Source organism: Miniopterus natalensis, chromosome 5 (genome assembly GCF_054644295.1).
Source record: "Miniopterus natalensis isolate mMinNat1 chromosome 5, mMinNat1.hap1, whole genome shotgun sequence".
Lineage (NCBI taxonomy): Eukaryota > Metazoa > Chordata > Mammalia > Chiroptera > Miniopteridae > Miniopterus > Miniopterus natalensis.
This window is the reverse complement of record NC_142085.1, coordinates 79210866-79227036: the sequence shown is the minus strand read 5'-3', so window position 1 is coordinate 79227036 and position 16171 is coordinate 79210866. Positions and strand designations below refer to the sequence as shown.

Here is a 16171-nt window from a genome sequence, read left to right as displayed (position 1 = left end):
TATAGGAAATTGATAATTTTATATATATGAGAAGAGGGGAACACAGTGAAAGAGAGAGAGACAATGAGAGCAAGAGAGAATGTATGAGTGTGTATGCGAGAAACTGCAGGAAAATATGTGGATCAGGATACAGGCTCTCTGTATATGTTATTTTCATAAATGTGCATTCAAACCTCAGATTCTATCAGAGAACACAGCTGAAAATATCTGAGTCATCTTGTGTTAAAATTACTTTTATTCAGGATGAAAAATACAACATGTAACCACATTAGATGATAGTCTATGGTTAGTTCTTGACCACATATTTCCAAAGAACTACATACTTATTTCCTGTTGCTGTTACTGCAATATATTTCTCTTTACTTATTATTATTTAGAAGGTTACAATGTAGTGTTTTATGTAGCTTTTCCTTAATAGCAGATAGAATAGACATGTTGCACACAATTACAGGCAGGAAAAAATTAATACATAGCTTTTCAAAGAACAAGGAAGACACCAAATCGACAACGTGTAGTTCAGAGTTCAGGGAATTTTTTTCTTTAAATAGGTGCTTTTCGTGGGTATCATGTGGCCTGATAAAAGCTCTAGGTTTTGCAGACTGTAGCGGCGTAAAGCTATTTCTGACACGATGGATGAAGACGGGTCTGAGGTAGAAAGGTGGTCATGGCTTTCCTCTTGTATAAAACAATCTTCTTCTCAAAATATCTATGCTGCAAATAGACACCCTTGCCCCCCAACCCACCCACCATTTTCACAAAGAATAGGAATTTCTAACTTTAAGTCTCCTTCTGGCCAGATCCCAGCTCAAGAGAGCCCAAAGTTAAAATGTCCTGATGTCTTAAAAGCGCATGTGCTTGAATCAAAACATGTTATTTTAACTCTTTTTTTGTTTTGTTTTTTGGTTTCTCTACATTTGGTAATTACGTAACATGTCTAAACTGAATGAATTAAGTGCTAAATCGGAAGCTGAACCAAATGCCCAGTTGAATGCACTCGGAGTTAGGAGGGCACCACCACCCAAGCATCAGTTTCGTTCTTCGGCAGAAGCAGTGACCTGGGCTTTATCCCCAAGTGCACGGATCACAGAAGGGGTGACAGCACATCTGCTATTCACCCAAAGGGACAATGCGACGTGCACTAAATTTGTGCCTGCTTTCCAAAGAAAATAGCTGGGAGTTTCAAGAATTATAAAGGGCTTAAATATACATGAAGAACAATAAATGCTCTTCAAAGGGAACCAAAGACGACAATGTATCCAGCATTACAATGGGGTAAAGGCCTGCTGTGTATTTAACAAAGAAAATCAAGGCCTTTGAACTAGGAAAGGTTGTACCAAGTGTCGTTTCTGTGCCAAAATGAAAATATGCTTAAATAGGCAACCTTTGGTAAAATGACCTGTGAGATTGTTATAATCCTACTTTAAGTCTCCTCTATCCTATAAACTGGGGTGTGAAATAAATAAAGAAATCAAGAGCTACTTCTATAGAGCAGGGAAATAAAATGCAGGGGGGGAAAAAATCCCAACGGAAATGCCAGTTAGGCCCACAGGATTTTTATTGTGGTTATCCAAGTGGTTGCTAAAAAAAAAAAAGTAAGTGTATGGTGTCAAATAAAGTTAAAAAGTATACACAGCGCTATGGCCTAATCCATACACATATGATATAAGTGACTGAAATATATGAACTTATCAATTGGCCAAATCATGAAAACAAATATAGGAAATCTATTTGGTCATGTGGCTGATGAGTTTATAAATAACCAAAACGTAATGGTAAAAGAGCTGAAGAAATAAATGAAGTTATTGTACAAGGTTAATATAAAGGAATGTAAACTGTAAAACTGTCTTCTAGTTCTTCTGCAATTTTCATCACGGTTATTAAAAAGGTGTCACGTTAGAAAGTCCCCACCCACCTTCCCGATGCTGTGTACAGTATACAAATCTGTGACAAATGCACCACCGATCCCCAACACCGCTCTGTTCATTAATTTACAGTTGCATAGAAAGGGAAGGAGAAAACAATACTAAATGATTATTATAAAACAAAGTATCCTTCTCTCTTTGGATAGTCAGTGTTTCCCCCCTTCAGTAGGACTCGTGCTCGGTGCTCAACGGCCTGTTTCAGGGAGCCATGGGGCTTCTGATGAAATGGAGCTTGGAAACTGGCATTTGCTGGAAAGGGCAACACTGAAGGTCAGGAAATGTTTGTTGGCTGATGAATGCTTCACATTGCCTGCGGGGAGGGAAACCGTGCTGTCAGAACAACATTTACATAAACCATTACAGGTAGCAGAGGCCTGTCAACTCCTCAAGGAAACACAAGTGCCTCTCTCAGAATGAAAACCCTATTTTGCTATGTTCAGAGGGGGACCCTTTTCTCCCGCGGGACTCTTGCTCCCGGAGATGAGGTCCTTTCCTCTCATCCCGCATCACCTCGTCTGCTCTTTCTGACTGCAGCCGGTCTGGAGGAAGCCTGCTCACGCCCAGGCGGGAAAGCGAGCTCAGATTGAGAGGACTTGTCCTTTCCTGCTGGAGGTACCAACGGTGAGCGAGTTAGGCTGGTGCAAGCACCCAGGGCTCCCACAACCTCAGATACTGGATAAGTCCGTCTAGGTCCTCCTTGTGTTTTCAGGGCATTTTTTTCTCTCTCTCATCCCGGAAAACAACCATCCAACCTTCTGACAACCACCTCTACCTTTCCTGCTTACTCCCACCAGGACCCCGCTTCATCTATCCTTTGATACTACAGTGCATCGAGTCTCCTGCCTTTTTTCTGTCCCCACACCTAAGCCATCCTCACTTCCCTCCCTACACGCTTAGACACCTAGTTCAATCACTATTATTACTCCTTTGACTCCCCCCTTGAACTGCTTGCTGTATGCACTCTCTTGGCCAAACCATGACTTGAACTTCGATTAACTGCAATCCTCGCCCTACTCTGATGCCTGGGATCATGAACTTGAATGTGGCTAGAGAGCAACACACAGCCCCACACCGGCTTCACGTTAAATTCACTAACAGGCACCTAAATTGGTGCCCTTTAATGCTGCCTGGCAGTCAGTCACACTATTCCAGGCTCGACGTGCTCTCCTGATCTCCAAGAGCTATGGCGCCTTCTCTGGTCTTACCTCACACCTATGACACTCCCTCCCATCACGCTTTGCTCAAGTCTCGGCTTCTGATTCATGAAGACAACAGAAGCAATCAGAAGAGGAATTTTGCTCCCTGGGGTGAGGTCCTTCTGTCTCACCAGCTCTCATACCATACCCACTTATCTGCCTTATGTTCCTTGTCTTTCCTCAGGTTACTAAAGACAAACTGCCTGTGCTTCTCATTAAGATCCCAGCCCCTCTTGCCAATAAGACAATGGAAGAACTTTCAATGTTTCAAAAAGATTAATAAAAAAGTTCACGGAAGAAAATGTTCTCCAAAGATCTGTGGTCTTGTGGCACATTATTACTAAGAGTATCTGATAAGGAAAACACTGAAAGGTATAAGGCTGTGGCTGCCAACAGTCCTCAGCAAATTTTTAAATGAAAAGTCGACTCTCCCCACCCCCGAAGTTACAAAACCACCTTTGTGTATTGCCTAGTCACTGTTTTTAATCAGCCTTCTGTGATCACTACCTTGAGTAGGTATCTGGGAGAACAGAGGTCACCAAACCTCTCCAGGCTAACCACACATAGCATCTACGAGGCTGTTAAAAAGCTATGAGAACACAAAAGATCAGGTATCTGGGAGAACTGGTTTGGGAGGGGTCCCCCTCCCCAGACTGACAAACTGTTGTACTAAATCAGCTAACATTTAAACGTCAGGTCAGGCAAGTGTACTTATTTACATGGAAAATAAAGTAGCACTAAAATTGATAGCGGCACTGGGTTGTAATCAACACATGAGCCAACCAACCCGAAGACTTATAGGAGCTTTAATATAATTTGTGGCCCAACCGGGATTTTTGCAGTTTGAACTCTGCACCTTGGACTTGGAATGAACAGCCTCTCTGTGCTGTCTGATTTTGGTTGGCAAGTCACCCAAAGCTTTCATCCTACAAGCCTGAACCTGAGCTGGGACACTGACAAATGTCTAATCGTGTGACCCATCGTTCTCATCTCACAGCCCCACTTGCTGACCAGCGTCAGGCACCCATGGAAAGTCCAGTTGCCCCCACCAACCAGAAAACAAATAATGTTAAGTCTGTGGTCTTGTTTCTCTAGCAATCCATCCCTTTGATGGTCAGCTCCTTGCGAGTTTCACCTTTAAAAACTTTGCCCATCTCCTTGATGTTGGAACATGTCCTTGGTTCATACTGAGGGCTACATTCCTGATTTGCAAATCGTATATGAATAAAACTCTCTTTTGATATCTGTTGGAATTACTGTTAACAAAACCATGAACTCTTACCTGTGGCCTGCTGGGGACGTTTGCTGAAAGAGAAAACAAAAGAAATAAATTGAAGGTGGTGCCGTTGCTTGGCTGGTTCCCCCGCTTAGGCATGCAAAAGTGTACCGTTCCCAGCTTGTTAAATGGATGCTAATAAAATAAGAAACAGTTTTTGTTTTTTGCTAAATGCTTTAATAAGGGCTAGTTTCCCTAGTTTCTCATATTCCAAGTGCTTTAAAATACACACACTCCACCAAAATATGCAAAGCATATGCTGGCTCTGTTAAAAAGTGTACAATAAAGCATTCAGTGAATACTTAGTTTCGCAAAAAATCTCAAAATTGCCCACTGAAATCTTGCCATGTATTTGGTTTATGAATCAGAACAGAGCAAATTCTGTATATTTTGCCAAGTAGTACCAGTTCTGACCAAGAAGTCATTAGGGAAATGAAGGTGCGTGAGTCTTTCATTTCTGCCACCCTTGACTCACACTTACCCCCTACCCTGAAGACCAGGAAGATGGCGGCGACATGCTTACATCACGGAAGGGGAAGGACAGTCTCCCAGGAACTTGGGCTAATAGCTGTGCCTTCCTCGCCCCAGTTAAGAGCATCGGAGAAGTTAGAGCCTGGTGTCTAATTCACCTTTGCAGCTCGAGTCCTTCCTGGGTACAGAGAGCACTGGGCTGTACAGCTGCTCAGGTGGGCACTGTGAGGGCAGCCACTAGTAATATATTTTTTAAGGCCTCTGCTTTTCCATCCCTCCCTTTCACTGACAAATCTCACACTCAACCCTACTGCAGAGGGGGAACCCCACCCCTCCAATGATGGTAACAGCTGCTCTGGGTCAGATGAGAATTGTCCCTAATCAGCTAGCATGCTTCTCTCCTTCCCGCTCTCATTTTTCTGTGCTTAGGACAGAACAGAAGGTACTGATGACCACACAGTGAGTGCCAGTAGCTTTGTGAGAAAAAAAGAACAAAGGAGGAGACCTCCTTATAATGCCTGGAGGGAAAGTGAGCCCCAGGAGTAGTTGGGGAAGAAGCGGGCTAACACCGGCCTAGTCCTACCAGACACGTCGGTTACAACAGGGAGAAAAAGAGTGGACCTCCTCCACCTGAGCCACACCGGGGGACAGCTTTGCTGCATGAGTATTAAGCACAACATAGGAGAGTCATGCTTCTCTTCCAAGTAACAAATAACCAAACCCAAACAAGTCTAATCTATTTTGCCCCAAACCAACATTTTAAACCCTACAGCTTTTTATCAAATAAAAGGCTATGGATACTCCCCTGAACAAATCATACAAATGTATTTTTTAAAGGAAATCATTGCACTTTTGTAGGTTTTGAGCTTTTGATAATGTTGATCAAGCTTAATAATCAGGCAATTCACAGTGAAAATATGCCTAGAGGTAAAAAAAATAATTTTAAAAGCATTTGTTGCTTTTAAAGCAAAAAAATACTCAGCTTACTACTAGTATCCCACATATTTAGATGCGAAAAAACTAACAAAATATTTTACACTAAAAAAAATTGTTACATCAGTCAGTGGAAATTTTAGTAGGTACATTGGTTAATAAGCAACATAATTAAATTTCCTTCATTAACTCCTTGTCAGAAAGAGATACCTGCCTCTTTGCTCTGAAAAGTAACATAAGTGAGTAAAATATGACTTTGGAGGGCCATAATTCAAGGATGCTATCAGGACCAACTGAGAGATTAAGACAGAAGAATTCTAAAGTGTTATATGCAACAATATATAGATACAGCAAATTAAAAAATTCATGTTTAAGTAGGCAATTCATGCAATGAGAATTGATAAATACAGTTTCATTTTAATTCCAAGATTGTCAGGAGTAGAAATTTGCTTGTGACCATGCTAATTTTTAACCCACAAATGATCAAAAGTCAAGACTAACATGCAGATCAATTCATTGTATGCTAGTGACAAATAATTTTAAAGTTCTCAATAGTTTCAGGGGCTCATGAGATTGGCTCGGCCTTGGGAGGGTGCCAAGCCAATTTGCTTAGAAAAATTCTCCAAAGGTGGTCGGTAAGCTTTGGGAATTTGAAGACTTATTAAAATATTTGCTAGCTGCGCAACTTAAAAGGGAGAGCAAAGCAAATGAGTCCTACAGAACCTTCTGAGTAGCATCTGGGGAAACTTCAACAACTTAACCTTCCTAGTGAGAAAATGAAATCAGCCATCCATCCACCCACCCATCTACCCATCCATCCATCCATCCATCCATCCATCCATCCATCCATCCATCCATCCATCCATCCAATTTAGACACATGTATTTGACACCAAGTCTATGTCAGGTGCTCATTTCTATTCTACATCAATTTTTAAAAGGCTCAATCACTTTAGGCAGAATTTTAAAATTATGTATCAATTTTACAAATAAGTCAATTAAGCCTTTATTTTATGTATAGCTGCCCCTATCTTGGAAATTTTTATATTATCAAAGGAAACACAGAATATAAATACCAATAAGAGCAAACTAAACCTAAACTAATAGCAGAAATCATAAGTAATAAGGTCTAAATTTCAAAGGATTCTAAAATACACTATTATCATTTCTTACATGGGATGTACAGTGCTGGAGCTCTTAAAAAAACACACATGACTAGTAAGGCTCATCTACAGAAAACTACACATATTATAAATATCTGTGAATGAACAAACATAAGACTATGAGAACATGGGGCCAGTGTCCCGGTAATAAACCTCGGGACTCTATATCCCACTCACAACACAGAACAACACAGGAGGAGCAGGCATCAATGCAATGTAGATGCTTAACCTAGTATGTGGGTTCCACTGAAGATACACTCTCTTCTCAGGAACCAATAAAATCTATTACTAGGTAGTAAGATTTGTCTAATGGAAATTTTACACTTGCCTTTAAGGGAGGTCATAAAATTAGATGAACACACTCGCCTCTTAAGATTCATTTTTGCCCTATAATTATAATTATTATTTATTTTTAATTACATGCTCTCCTAAATTATGATAAAGATCACTCTTTTACAATATCAAGGCATAAGAATATACTGTAAAAAAAAATAAGAGTGACTGCTTTAGAAAATTAAACTTTTAAAAAGACATTATGAATTTTTAGTATAAAATTTTAAATATGGAAATTATAATTTTTATATCTGCTTATAAAGCATAAATTTAAGCATTTCTCATCCTAGCTCTCACTGCCAACTGACTTTTATTGAAACTGTCCATCATGACATTTTCTTTTTAATTTTTTTTTTTTTTTATCCTTACCTGACAATACGTTGGGTTTTTTATTGACTTTTAGAGAGAGGGGAAGGAAGAAAGACAGAAAGAAAGAAAGGGGAGAGGGAGGGGGAGAGAGAAACATCGACCAGTTGCCTCCTGTGCAGGCCCCAACCAGGGATCAAACGCACAACCTAAGTATGTGCCCTGACCAAGGACAGTCCACAATTTTTTGGTGTATGGGAAGCTGCTCCAAACAACTGAGCCACCACCTGACCAGGGCCTCCGTCATGACATCTGAATGAAAACTTCGAATTGGCTTTGACTTACATAATTTGTTTTTAATTAGTTATTAATGTATTTGGATTTAAACTGACCTAAAGGTAATTTCATTTAGAAATTTAATTTTGAAATTCTGGCATAGAAAGACTATATCTAGTCATTCAGTAACATACAACCTCAGTAACCATTTCCCTAGAAAATTCAACCTTGAAGTATAATTAATATAAAGATTTAATCTGTTCATCTTTCATGACTGTTACAAAGCCTAGAAAAAAGCAACGATCCGATAGCCTATAGACTTAATGCTTCTGTAAGTCTCTACGGGGCCAAAAATGTGTGTGTGTGTGTGTGTGTGTGTGTGTGTGTGTGTGTGTGCACACTTACATGCTCTTTTGGGGGATGAGTGTGGGGACTGACATAGAGTAAATGTGATTCAGCAAACTTTGAGAAGAACTACAAATAATAACCTGGAAAATGACACACTCCCAAATATACATATATTATGTGCTGTAGAAACTGTAATATGTCCTTCAGGCAAATACTTCTAAAGATTCAGAGATGACTATATTTCAAATAGCTGTTTCCAATTCCTGCTAGTGATGAGTTTTGTAAACTGCAGATTGGCATAAATTGAAGGATACTTTTTAAATGAAGTCAATATATCTTATTTATCCCTACTCCTGATAATGTTTTTCCTCTCATTTAGGATAGTATTTTCCAGAGACAGGGTGGAAAAGGGTAAGATGAGAGGCTGTTTATATCTGTATGTGCCACACATAAATAATATATGGCAAATAATAGTATATACTTACTAAAGTCTTAGTTTAGTGGCCACCTAGATTTAAAAATCACTTATAATTTATAAAAATTATAAGTCATATTCATATTCCTTTAAAAGAGTTTTTTAAATGTAATTGTGGTGTTAAGTAGTTTATATGCGTATTCGAGTCAACCGTTACTGTGTGAGACAGAAGTGTCTTTGGTGAGCACTCAGCAGAAACTGCAAGGTGGCAAGATGCTGAAGACAAAATGTGGGAAAAAAATCAATAACTAAGAATTATTAATAAGTTCCCCTAGGAATCGAACTGCTTCTATTTTGCTATTATGTGGCTCTGGCTGTTCACATGGAAAACTCACAGGGTGCTAATCTGGATGCCTTAAATGGCTTGCCCTCTCAACACTGACCACTTCATCCTACAGGAAAGGAAACCAGAGGAGAAAAAGACAAGAATCTGAAAATAATCCCTTTCGGTACCTGAATCTGGTGACATCAGACATTAGAGTCTGCCGAGGGAATTACACTGGAAAAGGGTATTTTCCTGCCTTTTCTAGCATACCACTAAAAGCTCTGTTTTGAAGTAATAAAATTTCTTACTTTAGCTTGCACCGAAGAGGATAATTTCTTCTTAAAACCAGCCTTATTTTATTTGCCTTCACGTTATCACTCATAAGGCCCACGGAAAAACCTTAAGGGCAAGACTGCACTGTCACTGCACCCCAGGGATGGGATGGTATCTAGGCTGAGCTTCTTGTGCTTTCCTCACATATAGAATGTTTGATTTATTTTCAAGTAATATTCAATCCGGTTTCTAATATAGGTTTTTGTTATCTTATCCAAGAAGACAGAGGGCCCACGCTGGAAAAAGAAAGGGAAGGAAAATCCGCAGTGGTGGTGTTAGGTGCAGTCATACTCACGGCAGCAGGATGGAAATGAACTGTTGATCTGCTCCATCACCTCTGTGAGGTCCGTGCTGGTGTCATGAGGCGGGGCCAACAGGTCTTCCGCTGCGGGACAGCGATGAAAAGAACAGACATTCTGAAATTAATGTCCAGCCTTTCACCAAAACCCATCTTCAGAAGAAAATACTAGCTGTGGCCTCTACATATCAATGGGAAAATAATTCTCGTACATAATGACAGTTATAGGGGAAATACCAAAACCACTTTTGTATTAATTTGCTGGCAATATAATTTTATACATAAATAAAATGTACTAGGTGTTTCTGCAGGAAAAAAATCCACATGCTAGGGAAAATTCATGAGTGAAAAATACATAATGTAGTCATATTATTTCAATTTATTGGTTGGAATTTTATTGTTTTGCATTGCAAATACTTTTTTCATATGAGAAAAATATTCTACCAATTTCTTTTTCCTTCTTTCTTTATGGAGACTTCAGCATAGGCTTGCTTATGCTAGCACAAAACCAGAAGTATCTTATAAGAGACTTCGTACTTTCATGTTTTTATTCTATAGTCAGCAAAATAATACTCTTATTTTTAAAAAATAAAAGAATATTAATATTATAGGTTTTCTTCTGATTAGTGTAGCAAAAGATATCTGATAAGCAAATTAATCTGGTTAAAGTATGTGGTCCTCAGCAGAATTTTGGAACTTGAATTTTATCAGTAACAAAATGTCATTCGGAATGCCCGGCTGACAGGGTCCTTCCTAGCAGCACTGACAGATCCTCTCTGTGATCAGTGACAGGCTGGAGGGGCCTCTGCTTCAGATGGGGTCACAGGGGTGGCAATATCTACGGGTACTGGGATGGAGAAAGCAGAACACTGAGTTCCCAGACCTGGGCAGAGAAAACCATGTTTAATATAATGTTATTTAGTATTATATTCTGAATATGTTCAAATAGGAAGTTTAAGTTATTCCCATGGCAAAAAACTTAAATTGTTGTTCATCCCAAAAGGAAAGAGCCGTTTTCCTCATCTTTCACCAAAATTCAACCCGCTGCTACATACTATATACACATCTGTATCGTAGCTACTATACTAAAATGTTTGCTTTCTTGGAATTGTTAAAATGGTTCTGTACTCATCTGAGACCACAGAGAGAACTCCTTTGAGCCCTAAGGCACCCACGGGTAAGAATGCTATTTAAAATGAAAACAATAAATGGCACAGACCAGAGCAGTGTGGGGAGGGCAGCCACGTCTCGGGGACACTGACCTGCTTGGTGGAACTGTGGGCCGGCGTCCGGATCGAGCGAGTGGCTCAGTGCAGGTCGCTGAGGGGAAGCCCAAGGGGAGACACCATTGATCCGGGGATCAGGTTCAGGCTGGAGTCACGTTCAGAGGTTAGGCCAGAGAGAGAACGAAGTTATTATTCAGGAAACCATTTCCTTTTCCCACTCCCCCTTCCCCAGCACGGACAATTAAACCAGGTGGAGTTCTTTACCCTCAGGCATTCCCAAATACATTTTACTGCCACAGATGCTAGAACTCGCTAGAACTCGCCTGAGCCCTAAGTGGTCCTGCCGTTTCAGCCTGGGCACCTGGAAGAACTCACCCGGTTTCATCCCTCAACAGTTCTCTCTCCTATTTTTATGTCAACTGAGTGAATTCAGAAAGAGGCTTAATTCATCTTTAAAAAATCAGCACTGCTTGTCACATCGTAAATGGACCCAATTTCACAATCAGCTTCTTTTAAAGTTCAAATCGATATTTAAAGACAATATTGGAGAGTGGTCCGGAGCACGATTTTGAATTCAGATGCTTAGATTTGAACTCTGTCGCTCAGAAGCTGCGTAGTTCTGGGCAAATTTTTAACCTTTTGCGCCTCGGATTCTTGATGAACTGGGGGCGCCGACAGGAGCACCTGCGTCAGGTGCGAGGCGGTCACTGAGTATTTCTGAAGCAATCGGCACAGGACCGGACACCTAGCAAAGCCTTGGTAAGTGCACTCTCACCGAGAGCTTTGAAATGATGACAGACACATTGATAAGTACGCGGTCAAATGAGAAAGTGTGACCTGTTGTAGAGGGGATGCAGGAGTTCAAATGTGTTTGATGTCAAGTTTTTCATTAAATCTGTATCAGCTGAAGCCTGGTAGTTTTGCCAGTTTTTACTTTCAGAGTTGAATTTTCTATCTCCTTCTGGCATTCATGCTGTCATTAAGCAGAGATCAGAGCCCTAGAGTCTGGGACATACTGAGACATTCAGATATCAGATATCTCTAAAAGCATTACTGTGTAATTCTGAAAACATATGAGCCATTAGGAGGCTCTGTCTAACTGATGGAGAGAGTGAAGGGGGGCGGGGCAGGGGAACGGTGAGCAAAGAGCCTCAGTCCTCCTAAAATCACCAACAGGCCATGGCAAATGAAGCTTTCTTTCGGAATATGGCTTCCTTCAGCAATGATTGTTATCCATGACTAGGTTGTTAATACTTCACATTCTAAATATGAGCTTTCACGAGAAATTTCACCCCTTTACACAGGAACCATTCAGAAACTTCAGAGTCATAATACTAACAATGCAACTGCTCCCATGTATGTGACTGGCACAGAGGTAAAAGTCAGACATTCCGGAAGACTTAGAGAGCACCAGGCCTTGGGCCATTCTTGGGGAACTATTATTTTCTACTGATGCACAATTTGGAGGCTCCAAAGTAAGCTGTCCCCAAAATAGTCTCACACCAATTCTGAAACAATGGCAGACACACAGAAAGATATATGGACAAAATATAAGGGGGGATCTTTGGCCTGCTGAGTAGGTAATGCAAAAATTACACTGTTTTGAATGATTCTGACATGTTAAAAGATACTGACAGCAAGTGTGAAAGATGGTTTTCTAAAATTTGAGAAAATCACTGAAAAGAAAGTTGTTTCTGCCTTTGATTCAAGAAATCATCTCTGGAGAAAGGCATTCCTAGTTGCTCCAGGGGGTCCCTCACTGCAGAGGCCAAAGGCGGCGGCAAAAGATGACATAAATGGTGACGTCAGGGGATCAGGAGAGAGAAGTTCCAGGCCCATCTGCTGGGATTCTCCACCCTCTGCACCTGCTGCAACGGCATCTTCATCACTAGTTCTGTGACATGACTCCCATTATTTACCTGCTAGATGAACACTAGTACTTAATTATCTACAATGTATTGTGTCTTTATATAAGAAACCATCGTGTTATATATCATACTATCTGTTACAGTCTCTAATAAGGCTGCAGGCACCCAAAAGGCAGAAAAGTCTGTATCTCAAAGAACAGTGTTGTTCAAAATTGCAGGTTATTGTCCACTGATGAGTTATAAAATTGATTTGGTAAATCAACTTGTTGATAAGCACTAAGAAAGATAGGAGAAAAATCGAACAGAGGGAGGGGAGAAGAGAGACACAGAGGAAGAGAGAGAGGAAAGAAGGAAGGAAGAAAGAAGGGAGAGAAATAGGGAGGGAGGAAGGAAGGAAAAAATATAAAAACTAGGAGAGTATTTTTAGATCAGCAATTGTTTTATATTGACCATACACATATGTATTCATCATAATGTAAATTGTATTTCTTATTGTCAAGAAATTCTGCAAGCAACTTCCATAAGACACGGCCTGGTGTCTTATGGAAAATAATAGTAGCAAATTAGTAAACATCTGTTACTTAATTTCTTGAAAATAGTTCATTGGAAGGAAGGCTTTAGAATGAAGAGTTCAGGTCACTTCCTTTCCCTTAATTGGCACAGATGTTTCCCTGATTTAATTTATGCAGACATATGCCATAAGATCTTTTTCTTTAAACTGTTCAGAGCTGTGACAGATTTCAGTGTTAGAGGAGAATGGGGAATTCCATCTGAAACTGGGCAAGCACATTTTTTTTTTGTGCCAGTGAGGATTTATTCCTCACATTGGAAGAGAGATTTCTAAGCAAGTCTAAGTTAATAATAAACTGAGAAATTGAAACTGAACCTCCCTGGTGACACTGGGACAAAGCCCGTGGGACTAGGACAAAGTGGCGTGGACAGGGGTGACGCTGAGTTCTGCATTCTACCTGCTCCAGCAGCTGTCGAAGTCGGTGGAGCTGAGACTCCAACTGCTTATTGTGATCTTCCAAAATCTGCATCCTAGCCTCCAGCCGACCTTTGTGCTGCCTGAGGAGCTTTGCTTCGGCTATAAGTTCTGAATCTTCAGATGTGTGATGAGGAGAAACGATAGAGTCTGGAGGTGAGCCGACAGGCAGCCCCCTTCTCAGGTGCTGCTCCTTTAGCTGCTCATATTCCACCTGCAAATTTCTAATACAGAAAAACAAAAACTGAAATTACCATTGTGTACGACATCTTCTACCCAAAACTGTCTATGCGCTCCTGCTTTAGCGAACGCTATTTATTTCCTCCTAGGTAAAACATTTCTCAACAGCGAGATGAGCAAGCAGGACTAAAATGGTACTTGAAGGAACTGTTCTAATAGACACCGTCCCTGGACCCAAGATGCAGCTGTAACCTAAGGCCGGCAGGCCAGCTTGGTGAAGTCCTCTAAAACTGTCACTCCCCCCTGACTCCTTGGACAATAGTTTGAAAAGAGAATGGGTAGGAGCATGTTGAAGTTGCTGTGGAAAGTTTTCCATTCCAAGTTCCCAGGATGACATGTCTTCGCCTCCCAGATCCAGCACACCTTTGTTCTTCCTCCAAGTCAGCGATGATCCGCTCCAGTTCTCCACGTTCTTCCCTTTCTACCGACTTCAGGATCTGAGCTGGACTCTGCGGCTGGCTCACCGGGGACTCCCCTCCGAGGGTCTGGCAGTACTGCTGGATGAGGGCATGCTCGTCCTCCCTGGGGAGACAAATTAAACACAGAGGCTCATGGCTGGACGTTGGTGTCCCTGAACATGAAGGGAGTAAAAGCAGTGATGATCAGGATGGCTGCCGGGCCAAGTCTGCCTTCAAGCTCAATGTCCCTGTGAATGGAAAGGAGCGCTGTAATCAATTTAACCAAAAGTGACCCCACGGGGTGATCTGATCATAAATTCCTTACTGGGCAAGTCACAGTGGGTAGTCATGCTTCAGGCCTATAAACGTCTTTAGTTAAAGGTTTAAGCAAGCCCGGCCCATTGCATGTAGGTTAACACATCTTTGAAATCCTGGAAGTAATGCTCTTTTCCAGGCCCCTCAAAAGCATAACCACCCTCAAGGGAGCACTCAGTCTTGTTAACTATCCTATACCTTGCTTTGTCCCACCTTCATGTAACCTTCCTTTGTTCCCTCCTTAATTCCAAGGGTATACCAGAAATTGCAAAACCATCATTCTCTGGAGCACTTGAGATCTTGCTTCCCAGCATGTCCTCAGTTTGGCTCAAATAAACTATTATAAAAATTCTCTACAGGTATGGATGTTTTTGACATGCAATGACATGTTTCTATGACATCCACGACCTCCTTTTAAAAATCAAGGAAGATATTTAACTAACAGTGTATGTGTACTACACATACTATCATTTCATGCTTTGCCTTATTCTAACATGTATTTATCACAGAATATAATATAGATTATATGAAAATACTATGTATGCATTTCATATAAGGCCCAATCCACGCATTGTGGGACCAATCCCCTGAGAACACAGGGGACTGTATTTGAACACGGGGCCTCGGGAGGTGATCAGGTCACAAGAGGGGAACCCTCATGAATAGAACTAGTGCCTTTACAAGGGACTGATGAGACCAGAGTGCTCCTCTTCCGCCACAGAGGAAGACACGGCAAAAAGGCCATGAACCAGGACGTGGGCTCTCATCAGAAATCGTATTTGCAGTGCCTTGATCTTAGACTTCCTGCCGCCGGAACTGTCGGGGGTAAGTATTTGTTGTTTATAAGCCACCTGGTCTGCAGCATTTCGTTACAGTGGCCCAAATGGACTAAGACATAAGCTGATGTCATTGTCTTCAGCATGTGGTTGAAAGCCACTTTATAATGCTCTGTAACCCATAGATAGGAAAATACAACCCTCATATTCTTTTATTTAAATAACTCAGCACAAATTAGAGTTATATTTAAAATTATCTACAGATATTTTACTTAATATTATCAGCATGTCATTTCTGTGATCAACCATTCTCCATTAAAATAAAAAACTATAATGAACTCACTTGGATTCTCTCTTTTCTAACTACTTGTCCAATGAACTAGACATATCAATAAGGGGGTTGAATCTAATGGCTGACAGAAACAGAAGCATAACAAATTAGACAAAGCTGATGTGTTTGTGAGAAGAAGATGCTCATGAGCAGGCCTAGAATCCCTTCGCTTCCTTTATGGGGAGATCCAGGCAGATCTCCTTGTAAACGGGCAAATGACAGACCTCCCGGCTAATGCTAGCAGGAGAGTCCTGCCATGGAATACCTTTAGCAGTTTGGACCTGGTCTGTTTCGATGGCTTTTGGGCAATAATCTAGGGCTTTATAGCATAGGGCTTCAGAAAAACCTCAGTGAAGCAAACATACACACATATGAAACAAAACTAGACTAGAGATACATTTTGTTTTCAACATTTATATAGATTCATTTCTTTTGGGA

The 16171-nt window shown here is 40.8% G+C and overlaps 1 protein-coding gene across 1 annotated transcript in view; it reads right to left on the bottom strand.

Annotated features, from left to right (window-relative positions):
• Positions 1-217: 217 nt before the first annotated feature.
• UTRN (utrophin) overlaps positions 218-16171 on the bottom strand; it is a 399896-nt gene continuing 383942 nt past the window's right edge. The window contains exons 70-75 of the mRNA XM_087817673.1: positions 14277-14435; positions 13657-13897; positions 10857-10965; positions 9592-9681; positions 4401-4423; positions 218-2232 (exon numbers count right to left, since the gene is read on the bottom strand). Of these exons, the coding sequence (XP_087673799.1) occupies positions 2224-2232; positions 4401-4423; positions 9592-9681; positions 10857-10965; positions 13657-13897; positions 14277-14435 (631 nt within the window). The 3' untranslated portion in view covers positions 218-2223. The remainder of the gene's footprint in view (positions 2233-4400; positions 4424-9591; positions 9682-10856; positions 10966-13656; positions 13898-14276; positions 14436-16171) is intronic.